The 18,360-nt window shown below is 47.2% G+C and overlaps 1 protein-coding gene across 2 annotated transcripts; it reads right to left on the bottom strand.

Annotated features, from left to right (window-relative positions):
- Nucleotides 1–4,083: 4,083 nt before the first annotated feature.
- Nucleotides 4,084–15,330, bottom strand: PRSS23 (serine protease 23). Of its 2 annotated transcripts, XM_046016887.1 has the most exons (3): nt 15,195–15,330; nt 13,904–13,962; nt 4,084–7,694 (listed from the first exon to the last, which is right to left on the bottom strand). In XM_046016887.1, the coding sequence occupies exon 3, from the start codon at nt 7,679–7,681 to the stop codon at nt 6,548–6,550; it is 1,134 nt and encodes a 377-aa protein (XP_045872843.1). In that variant the 5' UTR covers nt 7,682–7,694; nt 13,904–13,962; nt 15,195–15,330; the 3' UTR covers nt 4,084–6,547. The 2 variants fall into 2 exon arrangements, with proteins under 2 accessions (XP_045872843.1, XP_045872844.1); XM_046016888.1 differs by lacking the exon at nt 13,904–13,962 and having other exon boundaries at nt 15,195–15,324.
- Between the last annotated feature and the right edge of the window lie 3,030 nt (nt 15,331–18,360).

The following is an 18,360-nucleotide window of genomic DNA, read 5'->3' as shown; positions in this document are numbered from 1 at the left end:
AGTCTCTGGACCACAGGCTAAGTTATAATAGACATCCACTCATTTTCTCACCATGTATTTCCTGTGGAGGACCAGGAGCCAATGGAACATACAGGAAAGATCAGGGTTCAGCCCCTGCTTTTATGAGATTTAACGGTTTCATAGGAGAAAGAAACACATAAATAATAGCCATGTAATACAGGCTAGAAGACACGCCTACAAGCCATCACCCAAGTTTTATTCTGGAGTATATGTGGACACAAGAATATCCACACCCACGTCATCACAAGTCAGGGCATTACAGGTTATATAAAACATGATGTCTGGAGACCCATGTGCCAGGCACTGGTCCGAGGGTGGGGTAAGTCAGACACACAGCCTTGCCTTCAGGAAACTACATTCTAGGGACAGAGAAGGACAAAGAAGAGAAACCAACACAGCAGAGAGTGTGAGACAGCCCTTAGTGCTCAGCAGAGACAATGAGGCAGGGAAGGGAAATGAGGGCGACTGAGCCAGGGACTGGGGAGAGCAGGGATTTTAGAGAAGATGGCCAGGGAAGGGACAACTCTGCAGAGAGACTGAGTGGGGGCTGCCGTGCCCTCAGCTGTGGCTCCAGGCCCAGCCACTTGCTCTGTTTATTTCGTTTTCTGAGCTCTCCTCTTTCTCTCCAGTGCGAAGAGTTCAATCTTGCTTCACTGGATTGGAACTCAACACTTCCCAAAACTGTCCTGTTTATGGAAGAGAGCGCCTTCGTCCTTTTTTTTTGTGTGTGGGGGGGGGTCATCTCCACTCAACACGGGACTTGAACTCATGACTCCAAGATCAAGAGTTACGTGCTCTACCAGACTGAGCCAGCCAGGAGCCCTGGCCTGAGTCCTTTTAAAGTCTGAAGACAACAGGCAGTGATAAATCAAGACTAAGGGACACTTGGTATTTTAAGGCACTTGATACACACACACACACACACACACACACACACACACACACATACCACACTGAAGAGTCATCTTGCACTTTCCGCCCTCAGAAAACATGAGGCTGGGCAGGAGGGGACGGCGCCCCTGGGCCTCCCTAAGCCCACGTTTTCCTGGCTCTTCCAAGGGCAGATTCCCCCAGGGAGGGTGTGGCCCTGGATCCTCTCACCTCCTGGGGGCAGAGCTGTCCCAAGGCTCCTCGGGAGGGTTCCATCCATCAGTCACGCCAGGCACTGACCAAGCACAGCCCGGGCTCCTGCAGCGGGGAGCCCAGAGATGCACAAGGGTACATTCTGTGTGGAGGACCACGTGGCCCCCCCAGGTCTGCTGCCCACAGCCCACTGCCTTGCCCACTGCAGCCTGAGGGACATTCCCTTGGCCCTCCCTCTTCACCCACTCACTTTAGACTTTTTTCCCTTGGCTTCTGTGAGACCACATTTTCGTGGTTTTCTTCTGACCTCATGAGCTGCCTCTTCCTCTGTCTCTTCCTCCTCCTCCTCCTCGCCCTCCATGAACCCGACCTCTAAACACTGGTGGACCAGGACTCTGTCCTGGTTCTCAAGCCTCATGCTCCCATTCTTGCCCCTGGTGATGTTATCTGGTCCCGTGGTTTTAAATCCCACATGCTGATTCAGGTCCTTCCAACGGAGAGCCTTACTGAGCAGCTGGAGTGCTTACCTGACACCTCCACTTTCCTTTTTACAGATTTATTTATCTGAGGGAGAGAACACGGTGGGCGGGAGCAGCAGAGGGAGAAGGAGAGAAGCAGACTCCCCACTGAGCGTGGAGTCCCAACGCGGGGCTTGATCCCACAACCCTGAGATCATGACTGGAGCCAAAAATCAAGAGTCGGACACTTAACTGATGAAGCCACCCAGGCACCCCTCCACTTGGGTGTCTATTTTTTGAATCTAACTTGACCAACACAAAAATTCTTGATTTTCATTCCCTGGATCCCAAACCTATCCCTTCCTTCCCCAGTTCTTGCCATCTCAGCAGATGGGACCTGGACTCTAGCTAGAGGCTCAGGTCCCAAACTAAAGTGTCATTCTTTTTTTCTTTTTCTCACTGAGGTATAATTAATATCACACACACACAGACTATTAGTTTCGGGCATACAATATCATAATTGTATATTTGTATTTATTGTGATATGATCACCACAAATTGAGTTCATGTCTGCCACCAGACACAGTGATAACAAATTTTTTTCCCTGTGATGAGAACTTTTAAGATCTACTCTCTCAGCAACTTTCAAATATGCAGTGCAGTATTTTTGATCATAGTCACTGTGCTATAATTACGTCCTCATGATTTATTTACTTTATAGCTGGCAGTTTGTACCTTTTAATCCCCTTCACTCATTTCACCTCTTGAACAGGCCAAATCTGATCCTGCTAGGGGCCCTCACACTTAGTTCCCTCAGCCTGGAACATTCCTTCCCCCGATCTTCAATGAGCAGCTTACGTATAACAAGCCTGGGCTTGGGGTATTTTGTTCATTCACCACCGGAGGGAGCTGTCTGGCAGGTAATTGTGTACCAACCTCAGAAGGCAGAGGGTTACATTACCACAGGTATGTGCTGAGGAGGATGGAAGAGCTGGTGTTTCCTGAGAAGCAGCAATCACTGAGAGGACATAGATGTTTGCCCTTTCGCTCTTTCTCTGCTCCACTCCAGCCCACTGGAGGAGCTGGACCTGAAGAGAGCGGATCTTTGAATCAGATAGGAGGGTTTTAAGTCTTAAACTGCATTGAGATTTATTCACCAAAAGGAACCAGGCAACTATGGAATCAGTCTACCCAACTCCAAGGCCAGCATGTTCCCACACTAGTCTGCTGTCCCAGCTCTTAGACTTATTTATTCTATTCCTGGAAGCTGGTTTCTTTCTTCCTCTGGGCCAACAGCAGACTATAAACAGATATGTTATCTGCTAGAAATGGTCCGTGTTTATCACCTATCTGCTCTAAATGCCAGCCCAGCAAAAAAAATTTTTTTAATACCCTTCCTCCATGGGAAGCCCTCTAAATGCTGCTCCAGGCAAAGGCGGCATGCAGGAGGAACCACCGTGACAGCCCAGATATGAGACAGGCAGGAAGCTGCAGCCCCGCCATTGCTCCGAGGTTACCAAGCATGGCTGTTGGTCTGCATTCCTTCCAGACAGTGCTCTGAAGAGCTTACCAGTTAGAGTGGAGCAGACATGCTGGATTTCCAGGGACACACTTGGTATATGCCTGCTGTCCTAAACTCATTATTCACAGACTTCCCATTCTCAAAAAACTCCATTCTAGATGATAAAATAAATGGACGTTCTACCAAACAGCCATAGAAATAAACTGACAGTGGCAACCTCGAGGCATCCTTGAGCTGGTCCGTAATAAGGACTAAGAGGGCCAGACATGAAAAAACTCAGACAAACCAAGGACAGCCAGGCCTGGGCAGAGCCTGTCTACTAGCCTCCCTGGTCCAGGACAGTGACCAGCCCCTTGAAAGGAAACACCAAGGACTGCCGTCAGAACCCCCCGGGTGGCTCTCTACCCTGCAGCATCCTGTGTCGTCCTTGACAAGCTCTGGACCAGAGACTCTGGTAGGCATTAGAGAGAGATCGCTACCTTAAATACTGCCTAGTGTCCCCGGGGGCTTGCCCTGGTACTGAACAGGGACACGGGGTCACACAAAGAGAAGACCATGATCTTGAGGTTCCAACTTGCTTTCCAGTCATTTTAAATCCACTTTCAGTGGATTTAATACACCTACAGCTCCACTACTGGCTGACTCATATTTCTTTTCCTTTTTAGCCCTATTTTTTTATTTTTCTGGACTAGATCCTTTCTAAAATTCAAAATTCTGAATAAAGTCTCTGGGGGAAAAGATGTCCCGGATTCTGCCACAACTTTCTGACTTGCAGTGACAAATGATTTGCAAGTTTCTTCTCTCCTGTTTTACCTGCAGAACCTTTCCCAATCTGGATCCCGGGTTCCGGCCACACCCCAAAGGCACCAATGCTTGATGCCACTAGGGGCTCGTCATACTTTCTGTACAATCGCCTTGACCAGGGCTGCTACAGAGATCCCCACAATGTACTTATTAGAACACTAAATCGCTCATTGGCATTACATGAGAAAACAAGGGTTCAGTGATCAAAGGTCTTTATTGAAGTGCAGATTTTAAAACATTACCATGATTCTTTACTACAGGACTTCTTAGAGCTTTCAAAGTGCAAACAGGCAAGTGAATCCCTGCTAAGGAAAGGGAGTACCAGGAGGCAGCCCCCCCCCCCCGCCCCGCCAACGGTGGTGCCCTTTTTGTTCTTTGGAGATTGTCCGGAGGGATGAGTGTTTATGGCACATATTTTAGGAATGCCGTTCTACTAGCCTTACTAGAAATACATCCCTACCATGTATAACATGTAAAACACTAATTATATTAATGTCATGAGTCCGTTCTTTTTTATTTCCAATTCCACAACAATCTGATGCCATGCTTCCTTTTATTACCACCGAAGAGATGGACTCATTATTTTACCATCTATGAGTTCTGTCATATATAGCATGTGGGTATTTTTCTTAAGTGACACCTATTTGAACTCAACATTGATATTACTTTGACTTTGTGCCATTGCCTACCTTTGTGGAAGAAGTTTCAACTTTGCAAAATATTAAAATCAGGTGCTTCACAAAAGAAGCATCTTTTTTTTTTTTTTAATCTGTCTTGTCTAGGTGTTCAGTGAACTTCTTTTCGCATCAATCAAGAGCAAAAATAAACCCCCCCAAATACCAAACACGGGGATGCAGACCTCTCTTTCTCCTCACACTAGGTTCCTGCCAGATTTCAAAGCAAACTGTACTGGAATTCAGAAGAATCCCGGTGGCCTTACCTCTCTTTGCATGATATTTCTTACGTGATTTGAAGAAAGCACTGTGGCTGTCCTTTTCTTGAATGTCTTATCAGGATTCTTCTTCTGAAAAGCGCAAGAAACCCAAGCCAAAAGCCACCCGGAGAAAGTTTAAGCTTCAGGGCCATATCTGAATGTCCTTGCAGAGAGTTACAGTTCAGGCTGATTATGACCTAAGGTACAAGCCCAGCAGACGTCTGTCCTGTAATCCCTTTGCTCTTCTGCTCCCCCCTTCCCCCACCCCAGACATTTAGGAAGATGCGCTCAGGCTAAGAGGCATAAAATGAGGACATAAAATAAGTCATGTTCTTTTCTTTATAAACTGTGATTATCCTATGGGTAAAACATTCATAAAGACGTCTGCTGGAGTGGGAATTCTCACCCACTTTGCATTCTCCCGACTTCCATCTTTACTACTGGTGTTTGATTGTACGTGCCTGTAGCCTCAAGTAACCCAGTAAAAGAGACCCTTTAAAGCCAGTTGGGTGGGGGCGGGGTGGGGGGAATGTTCTCTTGGTTTTTTTTAAAGCACCATCCAAATATTTTTACTATAGTAAGTGAAGTCAAGGAGAGAAGTTTCCGAATCGCTCAAGTCCATCACTCCCTGAAAGCACACTGAAAACTCTGTAGAACAATTCTGATTCGGCTGTAGGCCCATGCCAGGCTCCAGACAAGGGCTCAGTCCGGTGTGACATCTGCCGAGCTGTGTCCATTGTTCTCTGGAATTTAACTCATTTGCAATCACTCCATCCAAATGATAAAACATGAGATATGCTACACTCCGGGGGTAAAATGAAATGATTGTTTTTAGTGGAACCACAACCATTCGCTGGGAAGCAATACACAGCTTTTTCTAATTGGGTCCTGATGATTGTCTTCTGGAAAAGAGCAAGCTCAAGGAACGTGAGTAAAATCCTGTGAAGCGGATGGCTGGGCATAAACGGTCTTGCCCTCTCTGGTGCGTCACAAAGCTGACAGGGCCATAGGTTGGGTCTTCTCCAGAAGGACAGCAACTGTCTTTGGGAGGGAAACTATTTCAAAACTGCAAGCAACTTGGGATACTGACTTACTGTAAGACACAGTTTAAAAGGTGTACCAATATAGTCAACAAATTCTTTTACTTATCAAGGACTACTGTGCAAACACCTCCAAATCCAAAATATTATACCCGCCTGTCTACGAAGTATCGTGAAGTTTCCTAAGAGTTGTATGGGGAACACTGCCCTCTGGAAATGTTGACTAGGCATTAAAAACAACAACAACAACAACAAAATCCCAAGATGAATCTCAGGAGAAAATACACATATATACACACATAAGAATTTAAGAATCTGTTCTCTCCCGTATGCCACGTATTTAATATAAACCTTTGCAACAAGTTCAGATGAAAAAAGTTCAAAGTTCTCCAAAAGTGAAAGATTAACTTACTTGCTAAATATTCCCTATTGTCCCAAACATCAGTGTGGTGTGTTTTTTTTTTATTTCTATGCAAAAGTATGCCTTTAAACTCCTTAAATGATACAGGATCCACAAACCAGTTTTCCAATCATAAAGCCAGGCATCTTGCAACTTTAAGAAGTTAGGTAAAAGGTATCATCACACACACACACACACACACACACACACACCAATGACAACATTTGGCCTCTCCTAAAATGAGTACATGAAGACCATCAAGTGTGGCCGGGAAGGAGCACTGTGTCACCCCTCCCGGCAATCCAGGTAGTTTCCTTTAATCCAGTAGCATATCTGGGCGTATTTGAGAGGGGTGATTCTAACCGCCACGTTGAAGTCCTGCGGAGAACCATTCATGTCTACCCACTGGTGCCCTGAAAAGATGCCAATAATTTTCCGCTCCCACTTCTGCTGCTGCCTCTTCCACATCCTCACATAGACCCCGGAGCCGCTGGCCCCAGGCTGGGCGTCGCACTGCTGGTAGAGCAGGTCATAGGTCTCGTCTTTGACATCACAGAAGCGGTACACCAAGTTGCCGGGTCGATCGTTGTCATACCCAGAGAAGTGGATCCTGCCCCCCGGCAGCTGCTTGGCAGGAGGACTCACCCCGATCTTCATGAACTTTCTCTTGTGGGGTTTTTTGAGTTCTAGGAGGGCGTAGTCATAATCCATGCCAATGTCGTTGGCGTTGCCTTTGATCCAGCCCTTGGGCACGTGGGTGCGCTTCACCCGGATCCACTGAAACTTCATCTTCTCTGGCCCCGCAGGGCTTGAGCTGTTGGCCCCGTGACCGCCGTCTTTAAACTTGGGCTTCAGGAAGCCCACTCGAAGTTTCTGGGTTCCCTTCACATAGGTTTTCCCATCGTGGATGCAATGGGCAGCCGTGAGGACGTGCTTCTCCGCCACCAGGGTGCCCGTGCAGCCCGTAGATAACTTCACTGATGTGGAGAAGGGGTAGTTGAGCAAGAAGTCCTTCCCGAAGATGCTGAATCTGCTGTCATAGCCATAAATCTGCCGCTTCCTCCGAGACCGTCCCGAAGACTCTCGGCCCTCACCCCCGCGGAGGACGTAAATGCCCACCTGCGTCTCCGTGCGGCTGCCGTTGGCATAGAGCGTCTCGTAAGACAGGTACTGCTTGGCCTCTTCGTAAGTGGGCAGCGGAGTCCCCTTATGACACCGGGGCCCGCACGAGGAGGACACATCCAGTCTGGCTTCGGCCCCAAAGTCCGGCTTGCCCAGGTTTAGGGTGGACTGGGGCAAGACCACGGGGAGGCGGTAAGCAGGCCAAGTGGGTTTCCAGTGGGTGCCATAGAGGCTCACCTGCCCAACAGCACAGAGCAGGAGGAGGAAAAGGAAGAGGAGCCCTGGGATCCCCGCCATGCTGAGCACCACTCTGTAGGAACAAAGATAAGCAGGTCAGGAGGGCAAGGGGCTGAGCAGCGCTGGCTGAGGCAACAGCCCGGCAGCATGCCTGTCATTGTTTCCAAGTCTCTGAACCCTCCTCAGGAATCAGGGTGTGGAGAGGAATCCCAAGATAATGGTCTCACTTACAATCCAAGGCTGAACCTGGGAACTTTCCCGTGCTCAAAATGAAACGGGGTGTTCATTCCCTTCTGTGTTTCAGATGCCCCTAATGATGGCCCAGCACGAGGTGGTAAGCAAACGGTCACTCATCCCCAGAAGAGCTGCTCTGGGAGCCCCGGGTTCTGTGTGATTTCTGGCCTTCTTTGTGCTCGGTTCTAAACTTTTATTCTCTCCCCCCTCCCTGGTCCACCTGCCCCTCTTTCTTTCGTTCTGCCGTGTGCTTGGAAAATCTTCAGTGCAACCTGCTCCTGTAAATTTCAACCACACAGCTAACTCAGGGACCGAGGCTTGGAGGGATAGCTCCACAGCATGGCCCTCGCTGGGATTCCTATCGCTTCGAAATGGGGAATGACTCCAAAGAGAGCATGAGACTTTTTTCTTTTTTTGAATTTTTTATAGACTTTATTTATTTATTTGACAGAGAGAAACCCAGTGAGAGAGGGAACACAAGCAGGAGGAGTGGGAAAGGGAGTAGCAGGCTTCCCACTGAGCAGGGAGCCAGATGCGGGGCTTGATCCCAGGACCCAGGGATCATGACCTGAGCGGAAGGCGGACACTTAATGACTGAGCCACCCAGGAACCACCCCCCCTTTTTTTTTTTACTTTAAAACAACCTTAACTATTATGAATTTAGTTCCAGAGTCATCAGGCCTCTAAGCAAACAAGATATTCCTTCTTCCTTTGGATTCTGTGGCCTGCTAACAGGATCTCTGTCAAAGATCTGAAGCGCTAACGTAGCATCAGGTATCACATTGTGAGCTTTACTGCTGGTTACTTTTCAGGTCTTTGTATCTATGTTCCTGGCTCCACTGAATGCCTTGAATTTGGCCCTATGCTAATGCTCGCTCAACAAAGATTTATTGAGTGGATTTACTGAATGAGTACTTGTATTCATCGAAGAGTGAGTGAGTGATTCGTGTAGCTACAAAAACCACATTTCTGGAACGATGCATGCGGAGTGCTAATGACAGAGATGTATGTGGATGAAGAGGTGGCTTGGGGAAAAGGGCATGGAATCCAGGTGTGGGGAGGATCAAGTATAGGGGAGCCATTCCAGGGGAGGTGATGCTTGAGGTGGGTGGTGAAGGTGAGAAGTTAGATAATCTAAGACAGGGTGAAGGGGACACTTCGAGAGAGGGGACGGTAGTACGCAAAGACACGGAGACGTGCAACCGTGCAAGTCATTTCAGAAACTGTACTTAGCTCAGCAAAGGTGGGAAAGGCGGGGGGCAAGAGCCGTATTATGCAAGACCGTGTACACTAACTGAAGAAGTTTAGATTTTCTCCTGAAATGTATATTCAAAGAGCAGGATCAATCATCCCACCAGAAAAACAACAATGAAAAACGAGACAACATTCAAGGACCAGCTGGCTCTGACTGGCTGTGGATCTTCTGTTCAGGAGAAGCTGATGTAGCAGGTAAGGTAATGTGTTCACGAAGTCAAGTGTTCCCAAAAGGAGGACAGAGAAGGGTTAGGTCTCCTAGGCTTTGGAACCTGGCAGGAGTCAGGAAGAAGCCATCTCCTTGTTCTCATTCTCTTCCTCTTGAGAGCACAGACCCGCTGGCAGCTTTTGGGTACCTTTTGCTTTCTTTTACATAAACCTGGTAAATCCCATCGATCTGATCTGGTCCAGCTGAGCATGCCAACCCACATTCCCAATATCTACACACGATATTACTAAGAGGTGTGCTTATCCGCCCCCCTTTCTGGGATCTTTTTGCTTGGCTCCTTCTCTCTGATTTCTGTTAGAGAAAACAGATAAAAAGGGATAGGATAAAAAAGGTATGAGCTCCCAGAAAAGGTAATTCCTTGGCTCTTCCTGATGCTTTGAAATCGTTTCTTTCCCTTTTGCCAAACAGGAAGGGTCCCTTGGCTCTTCTGCAGGAAGGTAATACATCTAGCGGTTTCTCTAAATCCTTGAAACCCCGGGGGACGTGTGTATGTGCACATACGTGTTTGCATGTGCTTGCTGGTGGGGAGGGTAGATACCATCATTACTAAAGGCTCTAAGTGGATGAGGGAGGGGATGCTAATGCTAGGAAAGCCTTCCTCCCTAATGGGGACTTCCCAAGTGGGTTAGTTGTGGTGAGGACAACCCTTTAGGAAACTTCAGGAGATGGCTTTGTGTCTGATTACTCCCATCTCCTGGCTCAGGACCCAGTCCTTAAACATACCTATAGGTCTTGGACAGCCTTTTTCTCTTTAAGTTGCTGTCTGGGTAACTAAATGCCCCCCACACTAGAATCCCTGCCAAGTGTGATATGTACTAGGAGGAGTCCTGCGTCTCCCACAGGGCTGCATCTTGGACCCCTACACGCCTTTGCCTCCTCCCTTAGATTACCGTGGAGAATGCTGATGCCTGCTAACATGGACCAGCAGATGTGTTAGGCCAAGCTTGACTTCAGCTTATCTAAGAAAGAAAACACAGGATCCAGAAGTCCAAGCTGCCAAGTATTCCTATTCTCAAAATGTGATTCTTAAGCGAGAAAGAGAGAGAGAGAGAGAGGAGATGGTACTATGCTATGAGTTTTTGTAAACTGTAGGTAATCTTTTTGGTGTGCACAAATAACAGGGACAGGGCGGTTAGAGCATGCTCACATGGACCACCGTCTAGAACATGCATCCTCAAGTCTCAAACTGGAAATTTACATGTGAACTGGATGCCGGAGGGCACAGCCTGAATTATATCTACTGTAGCAGAATTCCCCCAGTGGCATCTCTTTATCCAAACATTGAAATAGTCCATTGGCAGGAGTGTCAGGGAAGAGAATGGCAGGGAAGAGTCTGCAATATTTAACTAGGAACTGGTTCTTAATGAATTAACCTCCTCTTAGGCAAAATTAACTCTAATTTCATTTTCCCAAGTGCTTTGCCTCTACAGCAAACCCATTTTAAAAATATTTTCAGTCCTTGAAATGTGTCTTATCTCACAGTGAGGTCACGGATTCTTTTTTTTCGTTTGTGTTTTGTTTTTTGTTAAGGTCGGTCTTTTCAAAAAATGTTTTGGAACCAGCTCCCAAGAACATTTAGGAGAGTTAGGGGTCTGGAGAAATGGAGACAAGTTTTTTCGTGGGCATAAGGGCTCGGCAGTCAGTCAGGGTCTCTCACTGGCCACGGCTTCACTCGGCTTCCTAAAATACAGGACTGAATTTGTTCCTCAGAGAGAGGACAAGTGACTGTGCCAAGAACTTTTGGGATCATTTATAAATCATACGATGCTGGCAGAGGATGCTAAAGAGAGTTTTATTAGGATATTAATATTCTCTAAGGAATATCAATATCAATATTCTAGATAGAATATTATCTAACTAATACCTAACAGTCATTCAATGATATTACTAACTCAAGAGTCCTTACAACTTAAATTCTGATCATTTAGCCAGTGAAGGAGAAATTAGCCCAACTATAAGTAAAGGTCTGCTAAACCAACAGGGTAGTGTCAAGATTTCATCCTTTAGGAAGAAACTTTTTGGATCCCTTAAAAACAGAAACTTCCATTACTCAGAAACACCACCTGCAGGTTCCCTATATTATTGTTTAAACTGAACTCATTAACTTGTGGTAAGACCTTGTTCTAATGGTTTATATTTTGATTAAATTCTCTTTGTAACTTTGAAGGCTATAAAACTGCATTAAAAAGACTTTAATTCATATTTAGAAATTAAAGCAGACTAATGCAGGTCAAATTCTTCCAAAGTGGTTAAGTTTGTTATTATCATTTTTAAAATTTTACTGAAGTATAATTACATTAGTTTGAGGTATGCAACATAATGATCTTTTAACTGACTATAAATTGGGAGATAAAGTTGTCTGTTCTCAGGCTCCCAAATGGGTTTAAGCTGACATCTGTATTAAGGTTATGTATTTCATAAACTGCTCATCCCTTTACCAGATGTGTGTTTAGGGTAGCTTAGAAATTATTCTGAGTAACAACCTGAATGGATGATCCCTTTAGTCTTTTTAGTGCTGGTCTTTTCAGACCCAGGATTTTCTAATTTTAGCATTTTCCAGGGTCACAAAAGCCCAGGGCAAGCACTCTGCTGTACACAAACAGGGTCTGCACCATCATTTACGGTGGAGGGGAAGAGGAAAATTTATTTTGCTAATCTCTTGCCTATCTGGGAGACAAGATTTCCCTCCTCCGTTCTCCAAGGAAACAAAGGCCTCCAGCAGAGGGCGGCTTTCAAGAATGGTGTGGAAGGATGGCTGGGTGTGCGGGCTCAGGAAAGTGTGAGGAGGGAATCTCACCCATCAAGGCCCTTTCCCAAGGCAATCACACGCTACCCTGACTCCTTCCCCAGTAGTAAGATGCCAATGATAACCATGATGCTTTAAAATTAGGTTGGTGGCTTTGCATTAATTTCTCAACTCACCTGACGATAATTTCCTGAATAATTTCCCAGAAGACAGTATTGTTTCCATTTTTATAAACTCTAAGCAAGCCTGCACTATGCCCATTTAAGTCTACTTAAACACTCTAGGATAGAAACAGATATAATAACAACATTCATAATCTCACTGTTGGAAAGGAAACTAATGGATTCCATTAACTTGAAATTCTTTCTTGCCTTCACAAATGAGTCACCTTATCCTTACAGAGCTGTTTGAAATACACACCCCTTAAAAAACAAAACAAAAAAGATTTCCAAATCTTATCTTCCAAATCTTATTTTCATTATATCTAAATCCAAAGGAAAAAAATTCAGGTCTATAATGTTTCATTTCCAGGAATAAGCCTTTACTGGATAAAGATTCCTCGCATACATAATTATCTTGTAAAGTTCTCAACCAAGTATTCTCATGCATTGCTTCACCTGAGTGACAAAGCGGCATGAAAAATGAAGGTAAGCAAGTATTTTTTTTTTAACCATGCTTAGTAATACAGAAACGATTCCTTTTCCAACTCTGTATATCTGACTGACAAGAGTTACACATTCCGTGCTCCAGCACTCAGCATGAGCCACTGTCCTACTGTCCACTGTCTAAAAATATTTATACCTTAGGAGGATGCTGCTACTTCACAAATCCACTAATAATCTAATGGTGAAGGGGCTGTGCACATTGATGTACAAACCACAGCCATCTGCTTGGCTTGGGCACTGACACTTCTCTGCCCCAGAACTACACCTTCGTCTTCAACATTGCAACAAACCAGCTCTCCTCGAGAGGGCAAGTGTTTGGGAGAATGACTAACTCTTCTAGCAGACAAGTGCTGGGAGAAGAGGAAAAAAAAAAATCGAATCCTCAGGACATACATTCTCTATTGTACAACAGATGAATTCCTGTGACCACTATAAACAGTAATGTTGAAACAAACAGTGGGCAAGTCTGTGGAGATAAAAGTTTTGGACACCATCTGGAAGGCTAACAAAGGGTTTTCCATGGAATCTGCGGCAGGAATACTGAACAGTGAAACCATGCTAATTCCTAAAGCAAATACCTAAAAATGAACAAAGCTCTGTGAACCCTCTGCAGCCAGGCTTGGTCTCATTTTCCCAAGTCACAGAACCTGTTAAAGGAAAACAGACCTAATCACATAATGGTTTAAGAATTACAGCCCGGACAGGAAAGAAATACAGGGCATTTACAAGCCTGGGCACCCTAAACATAGTCTTGTGGTCAAACCAAGTTTAACTTCTTCTGTATCAACTTTTAGGCAAAATGATCGACTCTAGTGAGCTTGGGACAAACCTGCGGGCGGTGGGGGGTGGGGGGGCAGAACAAGAACAGAGTGTACCAAACTGTCAGTGGTGAGACCTGGAGAAAGGAATTCCCCAGAGCCAGAGGGAGTTATGCATGAATAATGCCCGGTGGACTGAATCCTAAGGGATCTAAGAGAAGAAAACTATGTGGGAGAACCTGAGCCTATTAGACCCTGCAGACGGGGGCCAGTAATGTTCTCAGATCCACCAATGGGCACTGCAGTATTAATACTACCAACAGAAAAGTGCACCCAAATTCACCATCTACTTGAATAAAGTGTTGGTGTTACAAAAATGAGATCCGTATTAATTACCTGGCAAGAAAGCTTCCTTTCCAGCTCAGGTACAGGAAAGCATGACAATGCCTATTTACCTGGGAAGAACACAAGTGAAACAATTTATTCGAATGCAGAAGGTCTACATATGATGAAACTTTCACAAGTAAACATAGTGGCTTTTATAGTATTTCTTCTAAATTCCTTCCCCCATCAGGCTTCTTGAGAGACACAGTCCTAAGGTCTATTTTCAGTGCTCTTAGGCACAAGGAGGATCCTGAAACAAGGGCAATAAATATCCTTACTTTAACTGGCATTAGGCTTTGGCCACAGCTAACTTCAAACTATAAAGTCAACTCCTTCCCCTATGGCCACGTGAATATGACTGGCATTGGCCTGTCTGCTCGGGGGAGCTCACAGGGAGGGGCTCCTTAAGTCCAGTTTCCGGCGCTGGTGGAAGCCAGTCCATCCCCACACTGATCCCGAACAACCTGGAGCGTTCCACCAGCCAGAGGCTGTTTCTCTTTCTGAAGTCTCCTGGGTGTCGCCCGAAGGTTAATAAAACACCCGGAATTTTATCAGCTGCTTTTTCATGAGATGTTGGAAAGCAACCCTAATTTGTATTCCGGAGGGGAATGGTGGTTTTTCCTCACCAAAATAATTCTCCCTCCTCTTCGAAAACATTTTTTAAACTTTTCCAACTTTTATTTAAAAGTTAACTCGTGATGAACGTTCCACAGGCCGAAGAAGAAATATTTGCTTCCGACGATGGCGATAGTTCACGGTTTATAAGGAAGCACACGGCCATCAATTAAAGCTCCAGAGAAAAGATCCTAGTTCCTAACCTGTGCTTGCTGCACTTTCCTTGCTGGCTAAGATGTGTTTACAATCACGCGCCCAGAGTTAAAAATTAATGTTCAGATCATGTTGGAATACATGTATTCCAAAACCCCAGGAAAGTAAGTGCTGGTGGTGGGTGGGGGTGTGCGGGCGCGGAGGAGACGGGGGTGTTGTCATCGCTCAGCTGGAGGAGAGCTCACCCAGAGCCGGCTCTTCCTCTGCTCCCATCCAAGGCAGCAGCCGTCTTTCCCATCCGCTGCCGGGTGACACTGTGTGAATGCAGGCGCCCTGCTGCCCCCCGAGTCTCCGCGGAGCTCCTTCAGGCCGCGGGCCCCAGCTCTCCAGCCCCGAGGGCGGCCCGGCGAAGTCCCCGGTGCCCCCCGCAGCCCGCAGTCACCCCACACCGCGCGCACCGGCCCTTTGTCCCGCTGCTGTCGGCGCCGCGCTCCCCGCGAGTTCCGCGGCGTCCCGAGCCCGCGCCCGCACTCACCCGCGCCGAGCAGCCCGCTGGGGCTGCGGCTCACAGCGCCTCTCCAACAGGTGTGGGCGCCGGGAGGACGCGTGCGACTCCCATGCCTGCCCCGCGGCGCGACCGAGTGCGAGCTGGCGGGCGGGCGAGCGAGCAGCACCGGCAGCGGGCGAGTCCGCCCCCCCGCGCCTCCAGAGGCCCGCCCGCCCCGCCTCCGGCCTCGGGGAAGCAGCGCGCCCGCCGCCCCCCCCAGCCCCGCCCCGTTCCCGTCCCCGCCCCTCGCCTCGGGCCCGAGCTGGGGGCCGCGGACCTCGGGGTTTCGCCGCCGTGCGGTCCGCGCAGGTGGGCCCCAGCAGCGCGTCGGCTCTCGCCGGTCTCGGCCTCTCAGCGCCAGCCCGCGCTGCTCTCGCGGAGGGCCCGCCCGGCCGGGGAGCCCGGCGCCTTCACCCTTCCGGCCCCGCGCACTCGCGGGGCTCGGCCGCAGCCTCTCGAGCGAGTCTCGGGCCTTCCCCGCCTGCACGCAGCTGCCTGCTCGCGCAGACAGAGTGCTCCCCAGGGTCGCCCCCAACCCCTCCTAGAACTGGGGACGCGGGCTACACCTGGGGCATGGGGAAATTCGGCAAACTAAAGAGTTGGGAGAACTCTGTGCACTTGAGTTTGTAGGGGATGACCGAGGTCCTTCCCGCTTAACCCAGTTTCTCAAGTGCCTCCGAGGAACGCAAAGCTGCGTTCAGGGGTCAGGACCACCAGTGCTTTGCATCCCTTTCCGCACGCGCGGCGTGCATGAGGCCCGGAGCACGGCAGGCCTTGGCCGCCTCTGAGTGCGGGACGGGCTGCTGACCCACCGCCCTGATCAGCTTTCTATAGGGGCACCAGCTGGTGGAGCCACCTCCTCGCCCAGCCGGCCTGCTTCCTTGAGTTCTCTCCTAGGCGTCCGCGGTGCGGGGTCTCCCCCTAGCCAGGCCGGTGACTGCGCCATTTAAGAATCTAGGGCTAGAGCTTTCCTGCTCTCTCCCAGTCCATCAGTATGTAACAGAGACGACGAGGAGCCCCTTCTAGGAACCAGCTTTATACATCAACCGTTGCGGTGAAGAAGTGGCAGAAGCCACTGTTTTACACATAAGTAACTGAAGTTTAGAGGGGTAATGACCTGCCCAGTGTACAGAGGCCACATTTTCTCCTGTCAGACCCCTTAGGGGTCCGTTCTCTCATCAAAGCCCACGCTCAGAAAGGGAGGGTCTAACATACTCTTTCACACCAGGCTGTTAATGATACACCTAATGTGTTTGCGTCTGCATTGATTTTCAGTGGGAAAGCCCCAACGTGTGCTGTTGTGTGGTGTTTCTCAGTGTGAGAGGAACCGATACCCTCCACTATTTTAAGGGCAAAATTTTCTCAAACCTCCCCAGTATTGGCTTAAATTAGTTTCTTTTATAATGTTACCTTACGATATATGAACATTAAATCTGATACACATTTCTGTTACAGCTTATGAACAATTCTGGAATAAAGCCAAAACAAATTAATAAATATAAAAATCCCTTCCCAATACAGTAACGTTAAATTAGTAATGTTTACTTTACTATTAGCATCATGTGGTACTGACTACCCAGATATGGGTACATTTGAGCTCTGGGTGGCTCTCCTGCTCTCAGTATTGACACATTTTTCTCACTTCTTTCCTCTGTTCCAGCAACCACACCTTTACTCACACCCTTTGTCATTATAATATTTGGCTTTCACTTGACTCTAATATATATAATATATATATGTATAATATTATATGTGTTAACTTTGTGGTATTCTTTTACAGATTTTTTTTACTCATTTGAGAGAGAGAACAGAACAAGCGAGGAGGCAAGTGGGGGAAAAGGGCAGAGGGAGAGAGGGATAATCAGAATCCCTGCTGAGCAGGGAGCTGGACAGAACCCTGGGATCATGACCAGAGCCAAAGTCTTAACTGTGCCACCCAGGCACCCCTACACTATTCCTTTCTTAATAGCATGAGGGGTAAAGTTATAGCTCTTGGCACCAAGGCGCAGCGCACATAGACACTGAAATCACAAGGCAGTTCTTGGTATTAGATGGTTATCCCAACGATCCAGAAGGTGTTTGTATTCAATCTATATAAAACTACAAAGAAAAGTTAATTATGGATCTCCAAGGGTCCACAGCTCCCAACTGGAAAAACATCATTAAAAGCCAAATACCTTCCTTAATAGAGGAGCTGGAGTTGGAACGGGAAGGAGAGCATGAAGGGAGAGACTTCTCAACCATGCTTGAGTATCATTAGTTTTACCCCAATTCAAATATTTATTGAGCATCTGCTACATGCTCACCATGGTGGTAGGCACCAAATTAAAGAGATGGCCGGAGGAAGACAGCACGGCAACATAATTAAAAGTGCATCAGAGACGTTAAACTATGTGAGTACTATTCTGACCTCTGTCATTTGTTAGCTGTGTAGCTTTTTGCTTAACCCTTCTGTCCCTCCGTTTCCTCCTCTGTGAAATGGAGACTACCTCACTGAGTTGTTTCAAGAACTGAATGAATTATTACACATACAATGCTTAGCACACCACCTGACACAGAGTAAGCCCTGAATAAATAGTAGCCACAGTTACATCTGTTATATGAGAAGAACAAGCCTTCGCTCTGCTTTGGAGAGGGCTCTTTCAGCAGGACCTCAGCCCCCACTGACATTCATGACTCCTTTGTCCTGATAGTTTAAAAAATTACATTGTAACCAATTTGGGGAGCTAGGATGATGGAAAATAAAATCATTAGTCCCATCATTCAGAAAGAGAAACTGAGGCACGGAAGGACCCAGGAGCACATCCCTTCCCTATCACCACTCCCATAGCTCATCTCAGGTCTGATGCTTCGTACCCAAGGAAGCTCTAACTACAGTTGATCCCCATGAACTCAGGGCTTAAACAAGCACTACCCACTCCTGTTGTTTCCTGAGGCTGTCAAGATTGAAATGAGAGGGATACTACATGGTTCTTAGGTTATCACGGTAATTGCCACAGGAACACAAGCAACAGATCTGTAGAGTGCCTTGATCTCCAAGAGAAATAGCAGATGCCCTCCTGCTAAGCCTAGATATTTGTCTTTATGTATTTGACACACTCTCTAGTTCCCAAAACAAGAGCAAAACCAGAAAAACCAAAACCCTCACTGCTTC

The sequence above is a fragment of the Meles meles genome, chromosome 8, assembly GCF_922984935.1.
Source record: "Meles meles chromosome 8, mMelMel3.1 paternal haplotype, whole genome shotgun sequence".
Classification (NCBI taxonomy): domain Eukaryota; kingdom Metazoa; phylum Chordata; class Mammalia; order Carnivora; family Mustelidae; genus Meles; species Meles meles.
Note: the sequence above shows the minus strand (reverse complement) of the source record. Positions and strands in the feature narration are given on the sequence as shown.

What these genes read in the sequence shown, in the direction of transcription:
- PRSS23 (XM_046016887.1), bottom strand. Translation starts at nt 7,681, where the DNA reads ATGGCGGGGATCCCAGGGCTCCTCTTCCTTTTCCTCCTCCTGCTCTGT.